Source organism: Gasterosteus aculeatus, chromosome 1 (genome assembly GCF_964276395.1).
Source record: "Gasterosteus aculeatus chromosome 1, fGasAcu3.hap1.1, whole genome shotgun sequence".
NCBI classification, from domain to species: domain Eukaryota; kingdom Metazoa; phylum Chordata; class Actinopteri; order Perciformes; family Gasterosteidae; genus Gasterosteus; species Gasterosteus aculeatus.
This window is the reverse complement of record NC_135688.1, coordinates 10,375,729-10,391,700: the sequence shown is the minus strand read 5'-3', so window position 1 is coordinate 10,391,700 and position 15,972 is coordinate 10,375,729. Positions and strand designations below refer to the sequence as shown.

The following is a 15,972-nucleotide window of genomic DNA, read 5'->3' as shown; positions in this document are numbered from 1 at the left end:
GAAGGCGCAACCATTCACATGATCTGTTCACGAGACTCAATGAAACTGAAAGTTGATCGTCGCCCAAAGGTAAATATGTGTATTTGAATAATTTCCAGGATACAGACAGCACCAAGTTCGCAATCATCTATGCGTACAAGTGCATCAATGAGGTTTTTTTTAATCGTAAAGTCATGTGCCATTGCATCAGTGAGGGTTCGTATAGTGACATTACCGAGAAAAGGTGATTGTTGTCTTATTTTACTGGATTACTGAATCAAAAATAATTTCTGGTAACATACAGGACTACATAATTTCTGGTAACATACAGGATTACACTGGCTGAAGAGAAGGCTCGTGTGCTGAGAAGCAGATCTGGGAACTTGGATCGAGGCTGCAGGAAGGTGTGGAGGTCAGATGAAGTCGGCGTTATCAGAACAGTTGAGCACATTTACTGCAGCGGAAACGGCTGTAAATTCATATATTTTACTGAATAATTAACCACTTCTAAAGCACTTCACGTATGAAAGTAAAAAGTAAAAATCACAAAGGGGAGCTATAGGGAAACAGCTCAAAATAATGAATCTGGTTGTTTACTGTGCAGCCGAGTGTTCTGGGCTTGTAAATGTCTCATTGTGTCGCAGATCTGTCGTAAAACAACAAATACGCAACTATGTGTGCTGTTACTGTGACGCGGATCAACATAATGTGGTGTTGTTGTGGAACTTATGGAAACAATTGAGCTTAATGACTCGGTCCGTAAACAGACTGTTTCCAAAATCTAATTTTCCTAAGGAAAGCACGTCACTGAGCAAAGTGAGTCATGAAGGAAAGCTTCACAGCCCTAAGAATGAGCAGACGGATGTTTGGAGCCTCTATGTGATCGATGCCTCTCCAGGAAACAGCCTGAATGACAAACGTGGCTGATTTACATTTACCTTCATCGTGTGGATGTAATGGGTCATTAACGTTTTTGCTTTTTACGTATGTTTTTGTTATGCAACTGGGGAACGTTTTAGAGAAACATTGTTTTTTAAAACATTGATTATGTATCATTTAAAAATATACTACAATCTAAGCTTCAAATAGCAGCGATTAACCAAATGAGGAGGCACCTGTGAACACAGTTTAGATATTTGAATGATTTCTTTTTTGACCCAAGGATGTGCAGTGTGAAGTTGGGAGCAATTTACTTCACATATTATACAGATGACGCAGTTTGTGTGCGTTTTGGAGAGCCGATTTAGTGATTTGGGGACCTCAGGCGTGCTGAATAGATTGAGGTTTCACGCTCTCTGGAACTGGGAATGTTGGCATTGGTAGTATTAGAAAAAGTACTCTTTAATACATAGTATCCAGGAAACTGGATTAAAACTGTAGAATTGGCAAAAACTTAAAAACAACCAAAACACTTAATATTTATTTTGTTTACCTGACATTATATGAATATATATTCAACTGCTAGTGTTAAACTTCACACTTTTTCAAATATTTTTAACAATTACATTGTGTTAAACTATACTATATTGTGCATTTGTAGTTCATACCAGCTTGCATTTCTTGCTGTACATAATAATCCCTAAACAATACAACAACAATAGTATCCTTGCTGTAATCATTATAGATTCATTCCTTTTAACAGTTTTTAAATGTAGTTTTGTATTCCTAACCCTTTGGCTTATTGCACTTTCAGTACCTTTTTATTTTGTATGCACTTTTATATGCATTTCTGCAGTTGTTTGCAAATGTATGTTAAATTGTTTTTATCTGTACCTCTGCATTCATTGGCATTTAAGTTAAATCTAATCCAAACACAAAATCATGTCATAACCTGGTCAACACATGTGAGAACCTGCTATACGCCGTATACACTGGGTGGAGGCTACAAACTAATCAATGATAAATATAAATTTCCCTTTTCTGTGCCGAAAAAACACACGGTTTTACAATGACCAAACACCAACAACATCTGCATTTTCACTGACAAACAGTTTGTGATAATGAAAACATTATGAGAAAAGTGTTTAGACTGTTGGATAAATGCTACGTGTAAATATATCGACATGCTTTTGAGACATCGGGTGGGTCTCAGAGGGGAATGACACTGCAAAAAAAAAAAGAGAAGAATAATGATTTTACAGTGTTACGTGCTTGGAAGGACGATTAGATGTTAGAACGAGCAAAGTAAAGAAAGGATAAAGAGACAAATGCAGGGTTTCATTAGATGATGGAGTCCACTGGCCACACGTTCTTTGTGAATATGCACACTGACGGATGATCCAACACAGTCACACAAACAGGACATTTTTCATTCACAAGCAAAGAATTCCTTTTGCCTTGATAACATTTCATTCCTTTGTTCGGAAGTCACGATTTCTGCGGAATATAAATGTGTGTGTGTATTTGTATCTATGCTTGTGAGTTTGTCATGCCAACACCTCATGCCTGTTTTTTAACAATTCATATTATTGCTATAGGAGAAGTCAGTAGATTCCACCCACATGTCCACTGCACAGGGGAATTAGTGCTAGAGGTAAGAATTTTGTGCCTGCGATTAGTGGATTCAATTAATAGACAAATGCTGGACAATTTGAATCAGCAGGATGCACCTGCGTGTCGTTGCAAAAGGACTTGTTGAATGGGATTAATGAGGTTTTCTTGAATATCTGAGCCCTCCTCCAAAAACTTGACATCTCCTGGTGACATGGCAAGCCAGCGTCAGGTTAAATGGGGTGGACAAGTTACGCGAGCAAAATACTGCACCATCTGAATCCGTAGACTGCACCTGCGTGTTGTTCCACAAGGACTCATTCACCAACTCACTTTCCTTCAATCGCTTGAAAACTTTTGTAACAATTTATACTGAGGGGAGGAGTAGACAAGATATGTTGATTCTACCCACACATGCCCACTGCAGAGGGGAATAGAAATACAAAGTAAAGACACACAAGGCAAATGTCAATAAAAAGAGCAATACAAATTAAGAGGAATCAAGTTTCAAGGTCATACTCACAGCACATTTCAATCATATTGTGTTTGCGGATTCTGAAGACAATGTCATTGAAGAGTCTTTGTGTGTGTGTGGGTGATTAGAAGTGTGTGCGTCTGTGTGTGTGTTGCGGGTGAGACTGAGGGAGACAGAGAGAGACAGAGAATCCTACAAGCTGGCGCGCATTCATTATCTCTGTCAAGGACACTGACACAGTAATGGACCTGTCTTTCATTCATCACCCACTTACACATTCCAGAAAATACTACTGCTCCTGCAAAAATCCATTCATTCATTCAATGATTCAGCCCCCAGTGTTCCTGATATCACAAACACACACACACACACACACACACACACACACACACACACACACACACACACACACACACAAAGGCCAAAATTGGTAAGAATCTGTAAAAATGACCAATATTTAAGTTTTAAAAAATGACCAATATTTAAATAAAAAATCATTCTAAAATAATTTTTAAAAAACTCAAATATTTGAAAAACATGGCCACTGTTAACATAACATACATTTCATAGTTGTGCACTTGAATCTCAGCATGTCAGAAAACACATGCAAATTTTCTTTTCGTGAAAGTTTGAAAAATAATGAAAACCTTTTGCATAACAGTAAATGTCTGAACCAACTTACAATCCATCAAATAAAAAGTTAAAAGTAATGTACATAATTCCTACTTAATAAAGTCAAAAAGATGAAATAATGCTGAGTTATACTTTACCCGCACATATTGTAATTATTTTTATATGTGACTATATTGAGCAGCTGTTATATTAAAGCTTCTGCAGCAGATGATTAATACAGCCTGTGTATATTTTAGAAAGCAGGTGCCAGCTAACACAGATGCCAAACTTGTGAGTGCAGTTTAACACAGAGACAAAAGCTAAGCTTAATTTCTCTTTATGGGAATTGAGAAATCCCATTGTCAGGACTAAATAAGAATATCCTGAATAGTCATTGTATGAATTGAATGAATTGAATGAGCGGTGCCGATTACCTAACTATATTGAATACGATGAAAGGGCTTGTTTATATTCTCATTCTTTTTAAAATTTTAGTCTCAATTTGTTTCTCCACCCGCGGAGGCTTATTGTGAGTTTATCAGTCACGAAAACTACTTTGAATTGAGCTAATCCATTGTATTTGAAAAGTGTTGAATGAATAAAGTTTGCCTTATTTGATTTAGCTTATCAGCTTATCATAGCTGTGAGTGCGGTTCCTTTGTCAGATAAGCATGCGGGAGGCTGCTGAAATAGGGAACTATTTAAAAAACGTAAATTTAACAAATAAGCACTCACGAGGAGAGGATTCCTGTGGATGTGTCCTGCAGTCTGTCCACCGCTCTCTGTGCTTTTCTACAAGTTTTTTCTGGGAAAGCGGCCGCAGTGCACATAAAGCACACGTCTGCGCCTGCATGCCGATACACAATTACAGTACATACTGTATATTATAGGTTTGTATATGCATACGTGTGTGTGGTCAGTAATAACAGGAAGCTGGCCCTCCGTGTTGATACAAACATAAGCAGGTCATTGGCTATTTGAAATAAATAAACAAACAAGCCAGCGGCTCACTAAACCCACAAGCAGACGAGCTCTCCATGAGACTAAAAATACGAAATGTGGAGTGCTCTGCGCCACCAAACCCAAACAGGAACACCTGCAGCCCAACCCGCGGCCCGGTCCGTCGACATGACAACCACTTGCATTGCATGCAAATAGTTTATAGTATGATGAGAATGGGTGGGAGAGATTTTGTGAAATGCCAGATGGCTTGAGTGAAGATGTGTGCATGAGCTGCATTTGAACAGAAACACAGACTTTAAAATCAGAAGTGGTGGATATAAAAAGAGGAAATCACAGGAATGATGAAGAGGAGAGACGGGCTGTACGGTGACCAAACAGAATGTTGCAAACAGTGAGACCCAGTCTGACATGTGGTTTGTGTGGGAGTTGGTTCTGGTTTCAGAGTCAGCAAGTGGCTGTGGAGCACCAAAGCCACAAGGCCGACAAAAGGAATGCATACGTATGTGAACAGCAATCCTCCCTTAAATGTGAATAAATAACTTTGTGGTAAATGTTGTCGGACCTTCGGAGAAAGACGGTTACGGGAAAGGGATTTAGTTCAAGACAGCCTGTATGGTGGTCAGAGAAGGACTGGACTCACTGCACTAGTTGCCACATCTCTGTGCAGATCTTGGTTTGACTTCAAGCATCAGCTAAACCAATGACATTCATCTCACATACAAATGAGCATTTGCTGAATAAGTACGGCAATGCAATACCTAGGAAGTGGACGTTTTTTTGGACATCATTTCTACATCATCTAATTGCCAGAAAAAGAAAAAGAAAAACTCTTTAGGGCTCATTTAAAAAAAAAAGAGGATTGCCCATGATTGATAGATACATACTGTTATCTTGACCCAGACTTTTCCTTTTCCATCTGACAAATTTATGCATTACTTTGACAGCAGATGACCAGTTATTTTTTTAAAGCATTCCACAACACAGTGTCTGTGGGTCGACCCAAAGGGAGGTTCAAAGTTTTAATTTGGAATGTTTTGTCCGGCACTGTTATTGGGCTCTTCTGAGAGGTTAAAATGCTCCTCAAACAGCTGCAGCACCTGCTCATATTTCTCTCTGAGACAGTGTGATAAAACACAAGTCTCCTTTCATACATAAAATAAAAAGCAGGCACACAACTCATGAAATGGCAGGACAGCACCGCTGCATCTGGTCTGCATGTGTGTGAACGAGTTGACATCAATTTTGTCTTTCTGCATACGTGTGCGTTTAAATACAGCGACACACGGACCATGTAAGAGGACGGATGTTTGTTCTTTGGTGCCCGAAGTGGCTGCCTGTCTACGTCTGTGTAGTTCCCATGAAGAACTTACTACACTTATGTGTTATTTATGTCTCTCCTTGCTATATTTGAGTGGTTGGGCTCCAGATGTGCTGGGGGCCGTCTAGATGTGTCCAGGTGTGGCGTGCAGTGTCACGCAGCCCAGACTCTCCTCAGACCCTGAAACAGGGAGAAGCGTGTCGAAATCATCTACATGATCTTCTCTGTTTGTGTTGCAATAAATGTACTTTTTGAAGTAATCATGGTATTTATCTCTCTGTTACTACGATTGACAGGACAGCTGTGTAGGTTGACATCTTGAGCAATATGAAAAGGGTCAAGCTTGAAGACAGAGATCTGTCTATGTCTTACATTCTCTGGCACAGAGAAAGGATGGAGAGAGACTGGGACAGAAACTGAAAAAGAGGCATTTATGGGGTTGGAAGAGGTTTCAAATTCGCAAGCAGATGATGCAAAAGAGACACAGGGATGATGAGAGTTGTTTGTTCTCTGTAAGGATTCCAGAGGTTTGTGGTGGAAAGCAGAAGGATAGAGGGGGAAGGAAGATGTGCGCTCCTCGTTATCTTGCCTCACTGTTTACTCAGATTCCAACTCACAGATAGCATCAGCAAATAAGCTGCAGCCAAGTCAGCATGCTGTCGGACCAAGCCAGAGCTGACCTTTTCCCTCTGTGAATACACACACACACACACACACACACACACACACACACACACACACACACACACACACACACACACACACATAACATATACATACTGCTCTCTACATTCTTCCCAGTTATAAACACTTAACATTTGTGGAGCCAAAGAAAAACAAGAGACTTTAGTTCACTTGAGGAAAGTAAGCGTTGTGCATCTGAGATTGCATTACAATTCATGTAAAGTAACAAATATGAATCTGTATGTTTTGTCTAAGTTCTAGAATGTTGAAGCGAAGGGCTGACGGCATTGAAAAGTAACAGTTGTATTTTAAAAGAGCAGCCTAAAGCATTTTCTAACTGAGTGTGTCTGAAATGTGTCCATCCCTGCTAACAGTTTTGATTTAATTCAAATCTAAATTCCCTCTGAAACAATGTATTAAAACTGATGCTCTCAGTCAATCAGTCAGTCAATCCACGACTAAGACACTGACTTGAAAAGAGAGCTGATGAAATTTTCCCGACTACTTCTTAATTGCTAAGAATTACCGTAACTTTTGGTTGCAGCGCGGCGTGAAAGTAACGGTGAGGAGGTTGGAGTCCTGGATGTGAAGCACATTAAACTCTGATGCCACTGGAGATCATGTCCTGTCTCAATCAAGATGGCATTGTTCAGGTTGGGCGGAGTTAGTGGTTAAGGTTAGGTCTGTGTTTTAAGTCAGATTCCTCTGTGGATTGCCACATGCCGATCCATCACCTCCATAGCCATACTTTGATCATTTAAGGCACAGTGCCACACAGTGGCGCTTAACATTGGACTTAAATGGTCTCATTTGTTTCATTTTTCAAGGACGTCTCTGAATTTTGGTGCGGCACCCGGCCGACTGTTGTCTCTTTAGTTCTGGAAATAAATTTACAAAGCATGGTTGTAGAGGTACTAAACATTGACAACATAGCAATGCAAAAGAGAAAATATTGAGGTAACGGTGGGGTATTGGCCCCATTATTTGTCTACTTTCTGTCCATCATCGTTATGTAGTTTATAAGTACTGCGGTTTCCATATCATATCACTATAATAGCGGTTTGATGAAGCAAGAAAAGGTCATGAGCTTTGATATGACGGCAACGTTAAACTGTCTTATAGAACCTTCCTCCCATTAACCACTATGTCCCTCATTCACATTCTATTTCTTTATTCCTCTCTTTGCGACAGAGTGATGTGACAGTAGAGAGCAGACAATGTCGGGTTACCCTGGTCATTTGGGAAGGAGGACGGAAGTGTCCTGGGCGGGCGGCGTCACTCCTCCTTGTGCGGCGCGAGGCCCACTGATGATTCACCAGCCTGCACGATGGAGGTTGATGACCCCAATTTGAGTAAGGCAGGAGGAGGAGGAGGAGGAGGAGGAGGAGCTGGAGAAGACGGCGGATGAGGAAGGGGGATAATAAGGAGGCGGGGATGGCGCTTGCTACGTCAGCGGCACTCGCTAATAGGCAGATGTCCTTGTCCCTGACACAAGTAAATCATGTCTCTTGGGGGGAAGAATAAAAGAAAAAGAGGAGGAGAGGAAGGGAGGGAAAACATAAGGCAGAGATTGAGACTTCGGTGTAGAGGGGCGCGTCACTGGGGCTGGACGTGAGTGCGTGTCGAAGTGAAATTATGAGCAATCAGTTCAGCCCGGCTCCACTGCTACAATGCTGATTTGATGAAGGCAAAAAGCACAAAGGAGGGAAGCCAGAGAAGGTGAAATGACTTAAAGTTAAAGTGTTTGAAGCTGTTTAGGCTGAGTGGGCTGCGAAGTATTTAGACCAGGGAGGGATAGGTGATCTCGAGAGATGTAAGAGAGAAGATGAGAGGTTGATGTTGAGAGAGGAACAAGCGAGATTATAAAAATGCACAATTAGTTTACAAGTCAGAAGTAAAAAGTGATAGAACAGTAGAGAAGAAACAAATGATCACTCAAGTAAAGTAGAACTACCACAAAATGATATTACGGCAGTACAAAGAGAAGTGACTCACAGTCAATTTCCCCCAGAGTAGTAAAGCCAGTCGACATGCTAAGATTTGATAATCAGCAGTAAACACAAAACTAAGACTGATTAGAATGTTAGAGGTTTTGCAGGTACTTGGTCATAAACAAAAATATTGGGCAAATACGGAAATGGACCTGATGATGATAAAATCTGAGGTGCACAAAAATGATTTCAATTCATTCTGAGGGGAACAGAATGTCCATATCGTTAGCTTTATGCTGTATATATACTGTAATATTTCATTTTAAGTCAGTGAAACGTATCATCTGGGGATCACAAATGTCTGTATAATATTTCATGGCAATCCATCCGGTGTTAGAATATTTTGTTGTGAACAAGCAGTTAACCAACCAACACGTCATCTCTATGGCTTAAAAACAACACTATTCACTACTTTGACATTTGTCTAAAACCCATGGCACTCATTTCACGCACTATCCCACGCTTACTCACAAACCAGTCAGCAGAATTTATGCACCGCCAGTCCCGATTGGCCAATGGTCACATATGGTGAATCCAATCCGTGATGATTTCGATGGGTCTTCGGCATCACAAACAATAATTAGCAGCATCTTCCTGTGTTTATTCCTGTGGGAAAGGGAGTGGACCATGATGGGGTCTACAGACTCATAGATAAATGAAGATAACTTTAATCTCACTCATAATGAGCACTTCCCTTCTCCTCCCACCTCCTCACATATCTTCCTGTCTAGACTTAAGTTGCGCAAAAGTGTCCCCCTTTCCCTACAACGCTCTTTTGTCTCTTCAAATTGGACGCTTGCAGGGTCGAGGTTATAATGTAACTGACTAAATATCTGACAAAGAAAACCAATGCATTGATTTTTTCGAAGTTGCCTAAAATCCCCGTTGACAATAATTGGCAAATGTATTATATTATTATATTCACCTTGGGGGTTCAGCTGGCACGCTCTTTATCTCTCTGGCCACTTGAGTCGGGGAAGTTAGGCTGCCACACAGCGCCTGGTCCTCACAATCGCTGGAGCTCCTCCAACATCCCCTCCGCCCCCCCGGTGGCAACTCAAACAACACTGGGGACTGACGGTGACTCAGCCATTCCTTTCATGCCTGCTTGTGTGGCAACCTCACAGTGGTAGTGGATGCATTGACGCATGCATTGATACATGTGGTGGGTTATTAACTATGATTAATCATGGTTTATGATTTTGCACCATACTTCTGTTTATAATAATAATAGTGACAACATATACACGTAATGAAGAGCTACAATGGACTTGCGCTTGTTTAGCACCTTTCTAGTGGTCTGATCATTCAGACCACGCTAACATTGCTACCAACAAACATAGGCCCAGGGACAGCCTTTAAGAACAATTAAATGATTAAATGTCATGCCAAGGACACATTGCACCAAGGTAAGTAGGGTACTACACACTGCATGAAGTTCAGACTTTCAATGAAAATGGCTGTGTGTCCCTGTCATGCACTATATAAGTTATCAAACACTGAGTGTCTAACTAGGTCCCAATGATAATATGTATATACTGTTGAGATAGAAGAGTACTTGGAAATGGTTTGGCAGGAATTTGGTTGGAAAACAAAGTACTAATAATTGCGCTGGAGGTAAAATGCACAAGAAGAAGAAGAAGAAGAAATAAATACATTGAATTGTGGCCGGAAATAAGCAAGAAGAGACAAGTCTTTTGAGTTATATCAGCCTGATACAATAATACCTGAACTGAGATAAAAATGAAAGTTATCAAGTGAATCATCATCATCATCTCCTCCCTCGTGTCCATTATGAAACGCACAAGCGTAAACACAAAAAATCCATGATCATGATGTCACGGCTAAATTATTTTAATCGGCTGGCCAAAAGGGTGATTAAGTGGTTTTGTAAGTTATCAGACACTTAGCAGGAAGTGAGAGAGGGCCACAAACAGGAAGAAGCGGAATGTGCTTCCTGTCAGCCAGCGCTGTTGTGCAGGGCAGATTCCTTGTACCATCATAACTGACACAACCAACACACGTACACACAAATACACATGCATACTAAAAGGTAGGAATGTTTTTCCACTGAAATCGGGGAGAAGCAGACTGCCAGGAAAGACAAACAGTAAGAGTAGATAACATTGAGACAGTGTGTCTCGGTGCCTGGGTACAACTTAGGGAACGAGAAACCAGCTCGACCTCTTCAGCCGATTGAGTTTTTAAACATACAGTCTCTCGAAGCCATTCATGTCTCAACCATTTCATGTCTCTACGCCGTGGTTTAAGGGAACACAAAACAAGGAGCTGCAAGATGCTTAGTCAGTCCGTTCAGCTGTAGATGGAAGTTCAAAAGGAACCTAATCCATTGTCAATACAAAAAATATGGATCGGCAGCTTTGTAGTTCAGACAACGCTAGAGATTGGAGTAGAATTTCAAAGTCTGTATTAAAAAAGAAGCCAGTTATACATATGAAATCATCTCATTTCACAGCCTGCGACATCTCTTCGGTCTTTTATTATTATTTAAAGAAGCTGATTGATGATGTTTAGTCTACTTTATGAAGTTCTTATTGCTATATGGCGACTAAAATTGACTTTCCAATCAATGAAAAAACTAAATGTACTAAAATGAATAAAACAAATATAATTTCACTAGTCTGCAAAGGCCTTAATAGTGTAGCTGCTTTGGAACTAAAGTGGAACTAATTTCAACTACTTTATATACTGTTGGACACTTTATTTTTGGTTGGGTTTTAAGTTGACCAGAGATTTGGTCTGCAAAATGTCTACTGTACAACAATAAAATGTAACTGAAATGCATACATTTATGTCCAGTATGTGCTGACACTCATCACAGAGGTGAGAGTGAGAACTGAAGGAGCCGGCTGGTGTATATGAAATTAACATTGCTTGTCCTTGAGGGCTTCCTGATTGAATCACACAGGTTCCATGACGTCATATTTTGGATTAGGGAGGACGAGAAAGGGGGAGGGGGGAGAGAGAGCGAGAGAGAGAGAGAGGATGAGTCACTGCCTCATTGATGACCGTCTCCACTGAGTGGTCAGATAATTCAGGTACAAAAAGAGACTCGGGCACAGCACTCCCGCCTAACAGCACTCACATAAAATGACTTATAGGGATCTCGCAAAATTCACCTTTTAGTAAGATTAAATAGTATTGATGCCTGCTTCTCCTCCCCAGGACGCTGGTGCTAAACAATGAAGAATCATGCTTTTCTGTATTATTTATGACCATGACTGTAAATAAGTGACTATAATGAATACCAGTGCTGCCATCAGACGTGTACGCAGTTTATGTTCGATTACTGAAACATTGAGGAACAATAATCTGAATGCACCTTATCCAAGCAGAATTTAGACATGCCTTCCAAGTATATTGGAAGGCATTTAATCTTGATTTGGGTTAATGTTCCACTCTGTAAATGTTTCAGAAAAACAAATATAATTTGTAGCTTATTCATCTAGTTTTAAAGATGAGAAATAACTTAAGTTCTGTATTCATGTACGGTGTAATGAATGGCCATATTCAACGCAGACTCTGGGGCACGTGGGGTCTTGGAGCCACTGGGCCTGAACACTTGTGTAGCTCAATGCCACGCTGTACACAGCTAAAACAACCCCAAAGAGACACAAAACATCCACAAAATAACTAAGGAATAATTTCGGATGCAAAATGTCTTGATACAGCAGTGTAGATGCAAATAAATAAATGGTATATCTTCCATTTTCATGAACTGGGTGGCACACACGTTATTACTGACAGTTGTAGCTATGAATTCAAACCGGTTACCTTGAGCAAATAAAGATTCAACAGTGGTGCTAATGTTGATGAGACAAACTAAACTACTCTATTCACATTGTGGAAAACCATCCCCATGCAGTGCATAGAGGAAAACTTGAAACTCCAGAAAATGATAGTTTGATGTTTATATAGATCAGTTAAAACTTATCTTAAACATCATCAAGGTTTGTCAGACACAATTTTTTTCCCAAACAACAAAAGAAAACCTTAACAGAAAAGTGTTTTACTCAAAAGACACGTAAGCTTTAAGTTTAATTTGCCTCAGTTAGAGAACATAATGACCAAAAGACAACATTACACTCCAGCACCCGTACAGTAATAACTTCTTTCTAGCAGTGTTCACTATCTACAGAAAGTAAATAATTCCCCAAAAGGCCTTTCCCAGCTCCTGAAACACAGGCATAGGACTCCCTCTTGTGCTAAAAAGGTGGGACTGCTTGTCAATTAGACAACTTTAGAAAATCAATCGCACACAGCAGCATGAATGAGTGAAGTGGACAGACTGAGAAAACCATATGAAAATAGCTATGTTTTGAAAAACCAAACTATCTCACATTGTGAAAACAGAGCTCGCTTGCAACGACAAACGAGAATCTTTAGTGCCTCTCATTGCAAAATTCATATTCCATTTGGACAGGAAAAGAAGCCTTCAGTGTTCATGCATCAAAAGTGAATAGAATCACATCCTGACAGCGGATCAGAGCCTCCTTTTGCACCCCGATGGGAGTGTGCAGGTCCGACACCTGAAAGTTCAACACGTCGATGTCAGATGCTCTGAAGGTGGCCTCCACCGTCACCCGCTCGTACATGTGAAACTGAATCTTCTTGTTGGCCATGGACAGGAGACATCGGAGGAAACTCTCTCTCAGTACGGATCGGGCGTGCTGCTCTCTTGGCAGCTGCTCAGCATCTGCTTCGGAAGCGGGAGAAGTGGCAATGGAGGTTCGGCAGAGAGCGATGAAACGGGGAGACTTGGGGTCAAATCCTCGGCTGTTGGGGTCAGGTCCTTTTGGCAGGCGGAGCACGGAAACCGGTGTTGTCATGTTGAGTCTTTCTGCCAGTGTCATATAAAAAAAAAAAATTCAATAATCAAATACTACCTATGCATAATGTTTACTTTAGAAATGCAATGTACATTTTTGAAAGACACTTATTTGCTACATAGACAACTCACACCACTACTATCATTGAGCTAAAAATAAAGATTTTGTAGTTCCATGATTCGATTAAATGAATGTCAAACGATTAACACGCTGTGATTGGTTAAAATGAGATTACAATCTCAAAAGAGGCTGATGCTCACACAATGAATCCATCATTTGACGATGTACTTTTGTTTTATAACGTTATTTCTTAATAACTTAAAACGGTTTGATGTTAATACTACAATAAAATACATGTTAAACGACACGCTTTAGGGATTTTGTATGTATTGCTAACGTCACCCTTCAAGGGGTGCGTTTCATTATTTTGCTGCAAGATGAATGTGTTCCAAGTAACGAAAAGCTTCACATCGCTACAGGTTTCCAACTTAAAACGGTTTCCTCGGCGAACGTTAAAGCTCGAACTGCTGCTACAGCCAAAGTTGACAGTTTCATCAAGTGCGACACATATATGCCTACAGAGCACCCAGTGAGGTGGGCCCACAATTTAAAGACACATTTGACATGAAAACGTCGCATTACTTTTTTCTGTGTAGTTAGTTGACTTAACGTTAACGTCAGTTAGAGCACGTTGCTAATTGCTCAGACAACTCTGATAACCATGCAGTTGTTCACCGTTTATTTGGATCCGCTGTGACAGTAAAACATGCTTTCTACTTCCCACACCATCGTTTTCAGTAAAGCACCACATTGCGGATATGAACAGTTAAGTTTACTCACCGTTTCCTTCAGTAAACAGCATCAGCGGCACCAGCAAGCGTGCATGTTTTCTTCTTCGTCTTCTTCTTCTTCTTCTTCTTCTTCTACAAATGATTCTTCTTCGTTGGATTCATTGTGAGACGCGGAAGCAGCCTCGCAGGCTCATTACCGCCACTGCGGAACACAGGCCGGCGCATGAAATGCAACTTTTGTACGAAATATATAATCTATTTAAAAATCACTTTGAATTTCCCCGGCATCTTAGGATAGCGAGAAGAGGAAAAGACCAAGCGCATGCGCTCCTTGCCGTTAAAGGGAGATTTTGAGGAAAAGAGAAGAAAAGTGAAGAAAAGGCAGATGTGTTCTTAGTGGACTGTAGAACATTTCTGGGAGAAATAAATGCGGTATTCGTGAGTAAGACGGCAATGCAGTTGCCGCAAACCAAAGCAGGAGAAGAGAAAGTGCAAGAGACCGGTTGTAAATCTAGTGCGCCTCCTCCCTACTCGACAGGCCCATATGCGGAGGCTAATCGGTTGTTAAACGAACCACATCAGATGCCACTGAGGCAAAGGAAAGCTACTAATCCAGGAGAATCTCAGGTTTTGGTAGTTCAAAAAGGGTTGTTACAGGTAACCCCATACCCACATGAAGGGAATGATGGGGTGGATAAGGTTTCTGCTTTTTTCTCAGAGACGGTACAATGTTTGGAGGACAGGCCCCAGCCGGAGCCTGTCGATTGGAGTAATCCTAACACACCACAGGGTCACTCGACAGTCGTAAAGAAGCGGCAACCCGAGCACAGACCTATGACCTTATTTAATGTAGGGGGAGGAAGAGTTGCAGGAGAAGAAACTTTGTTAGAAGTCATAGCCCAGGCAGAGCAGCAATCAATCACCCGGCGTGGACAAGATGAGCAGGGGAGGCAGGTTGAGTCAGAGGAAGATGAGCCTGGCCCTGCAGATGATTGGGACGAGGAATTTCAGGAGCATGGAGCAGCGCTAGAGTCACAAAAACCACAGTCATCTACTCCGATGGAGCGCCATGAGACAGGGGGGTTAAGAGGTAATAGGAACCGATATTATCAGGGGAATGCAGCCAGAGCGAATGTGCATCAATGTAATGATTTGAAACCTAAGTCAAAAATCAGACAGGATGCTCCGGCCTCTCATCAACTATCACTGTTAGCGGCTTTTTGTAATAATACTGTGATGAGTATCTTTTAACAGGTGACAGAGATCCTTTCTGGAGAAGAAGAAGGCGAGTGTGCACCAGTGGAGGTGGACGACTGGGTACTACGGAAAGTAGCCAGATTCAGTTGGACACTTCCCTGCTGGGAAGGTCCATACAAAGTTGCAGAAGTAACCACGCACTGTGTTAAAGTGGGGTTAAAAGAGGACAAATTAAGTAATTGGATCACAACTGCGTCCCAGCAAATGGACTCCGCTGACTGTGTGGCCTGTGCAGGTGCAAGAGCCAGCCTATGGACAGTGCCCTCGGTCCTTAGCCAGGCCGGTAACATTGACTGCCTGATAGAATTACATACTAAAGAGAATCCAAGTGAAGGTTGCAAGTCGTGTGTAACTATTCTTCCAGGATCACAACCACACGCAATTCCTCCCATGTTCACTCCCATAAGTGGCGATTATACCTGTTTCACTAAGCATCTCTACTGAACGTAGGTTCCTTAACCGATTCATGGTTCAATGTGACAATTGATGTAACCACCTGGACAAATATGACCAAATTGACCCAGGCCCGCTCTGATATCTACTGGTACTGCGGCGGTAGGAG

At 41.2% G+C, this 15,972-nt stretch overlaps 1 protein-coding gene across 1 annotated transcript; it reads right to left on the bottom strand.

Annotated features, from left to right (window-relative positions):
• Window positions 1–12,540: 12,540 nt before the first annotated feature.
• gemin7 (gem (nuclear organelle) associated protein 7) lies at window positions 12,541–14,644 on the bottom strand. The gene is made up of 2 exons (XM_040192120.2): window positions 14,203–14,644; window positions 12,541–13,373 (listed from the first exon to the last, which is right to left on the bottom strand). The coding sequence occupies exons 1-2, from the start codon at window positions 14,222–14,224 to the stop codon at window positions 12,976–12,978; spliced, it is 420 nt and encodes a 139-aa protein (XP_040048054.1). The 5' UTR covers window positions 14,225–14,644; the 3' UTR covers window positions 12,541–12,975.
• Between the last annotated feature and the right edge of the window lie 1,328 nt (window positions 14,645–15,972).

Bases quoted from the DNA above. Each gene is read 5' to 3' on its own strand.
- gemin7 (XM_040192120.2), bottom strand. From the start codon at position 14,224: ATGCTGTTTACTGAAGGAAACG. The intron at 13,374-14,202 runs GTGAGTAAACTT...TGACACTGGCAG, and splicing joins GCTGTTTACTGAAGGAAACG to AAAGACTCAACATGACAACA.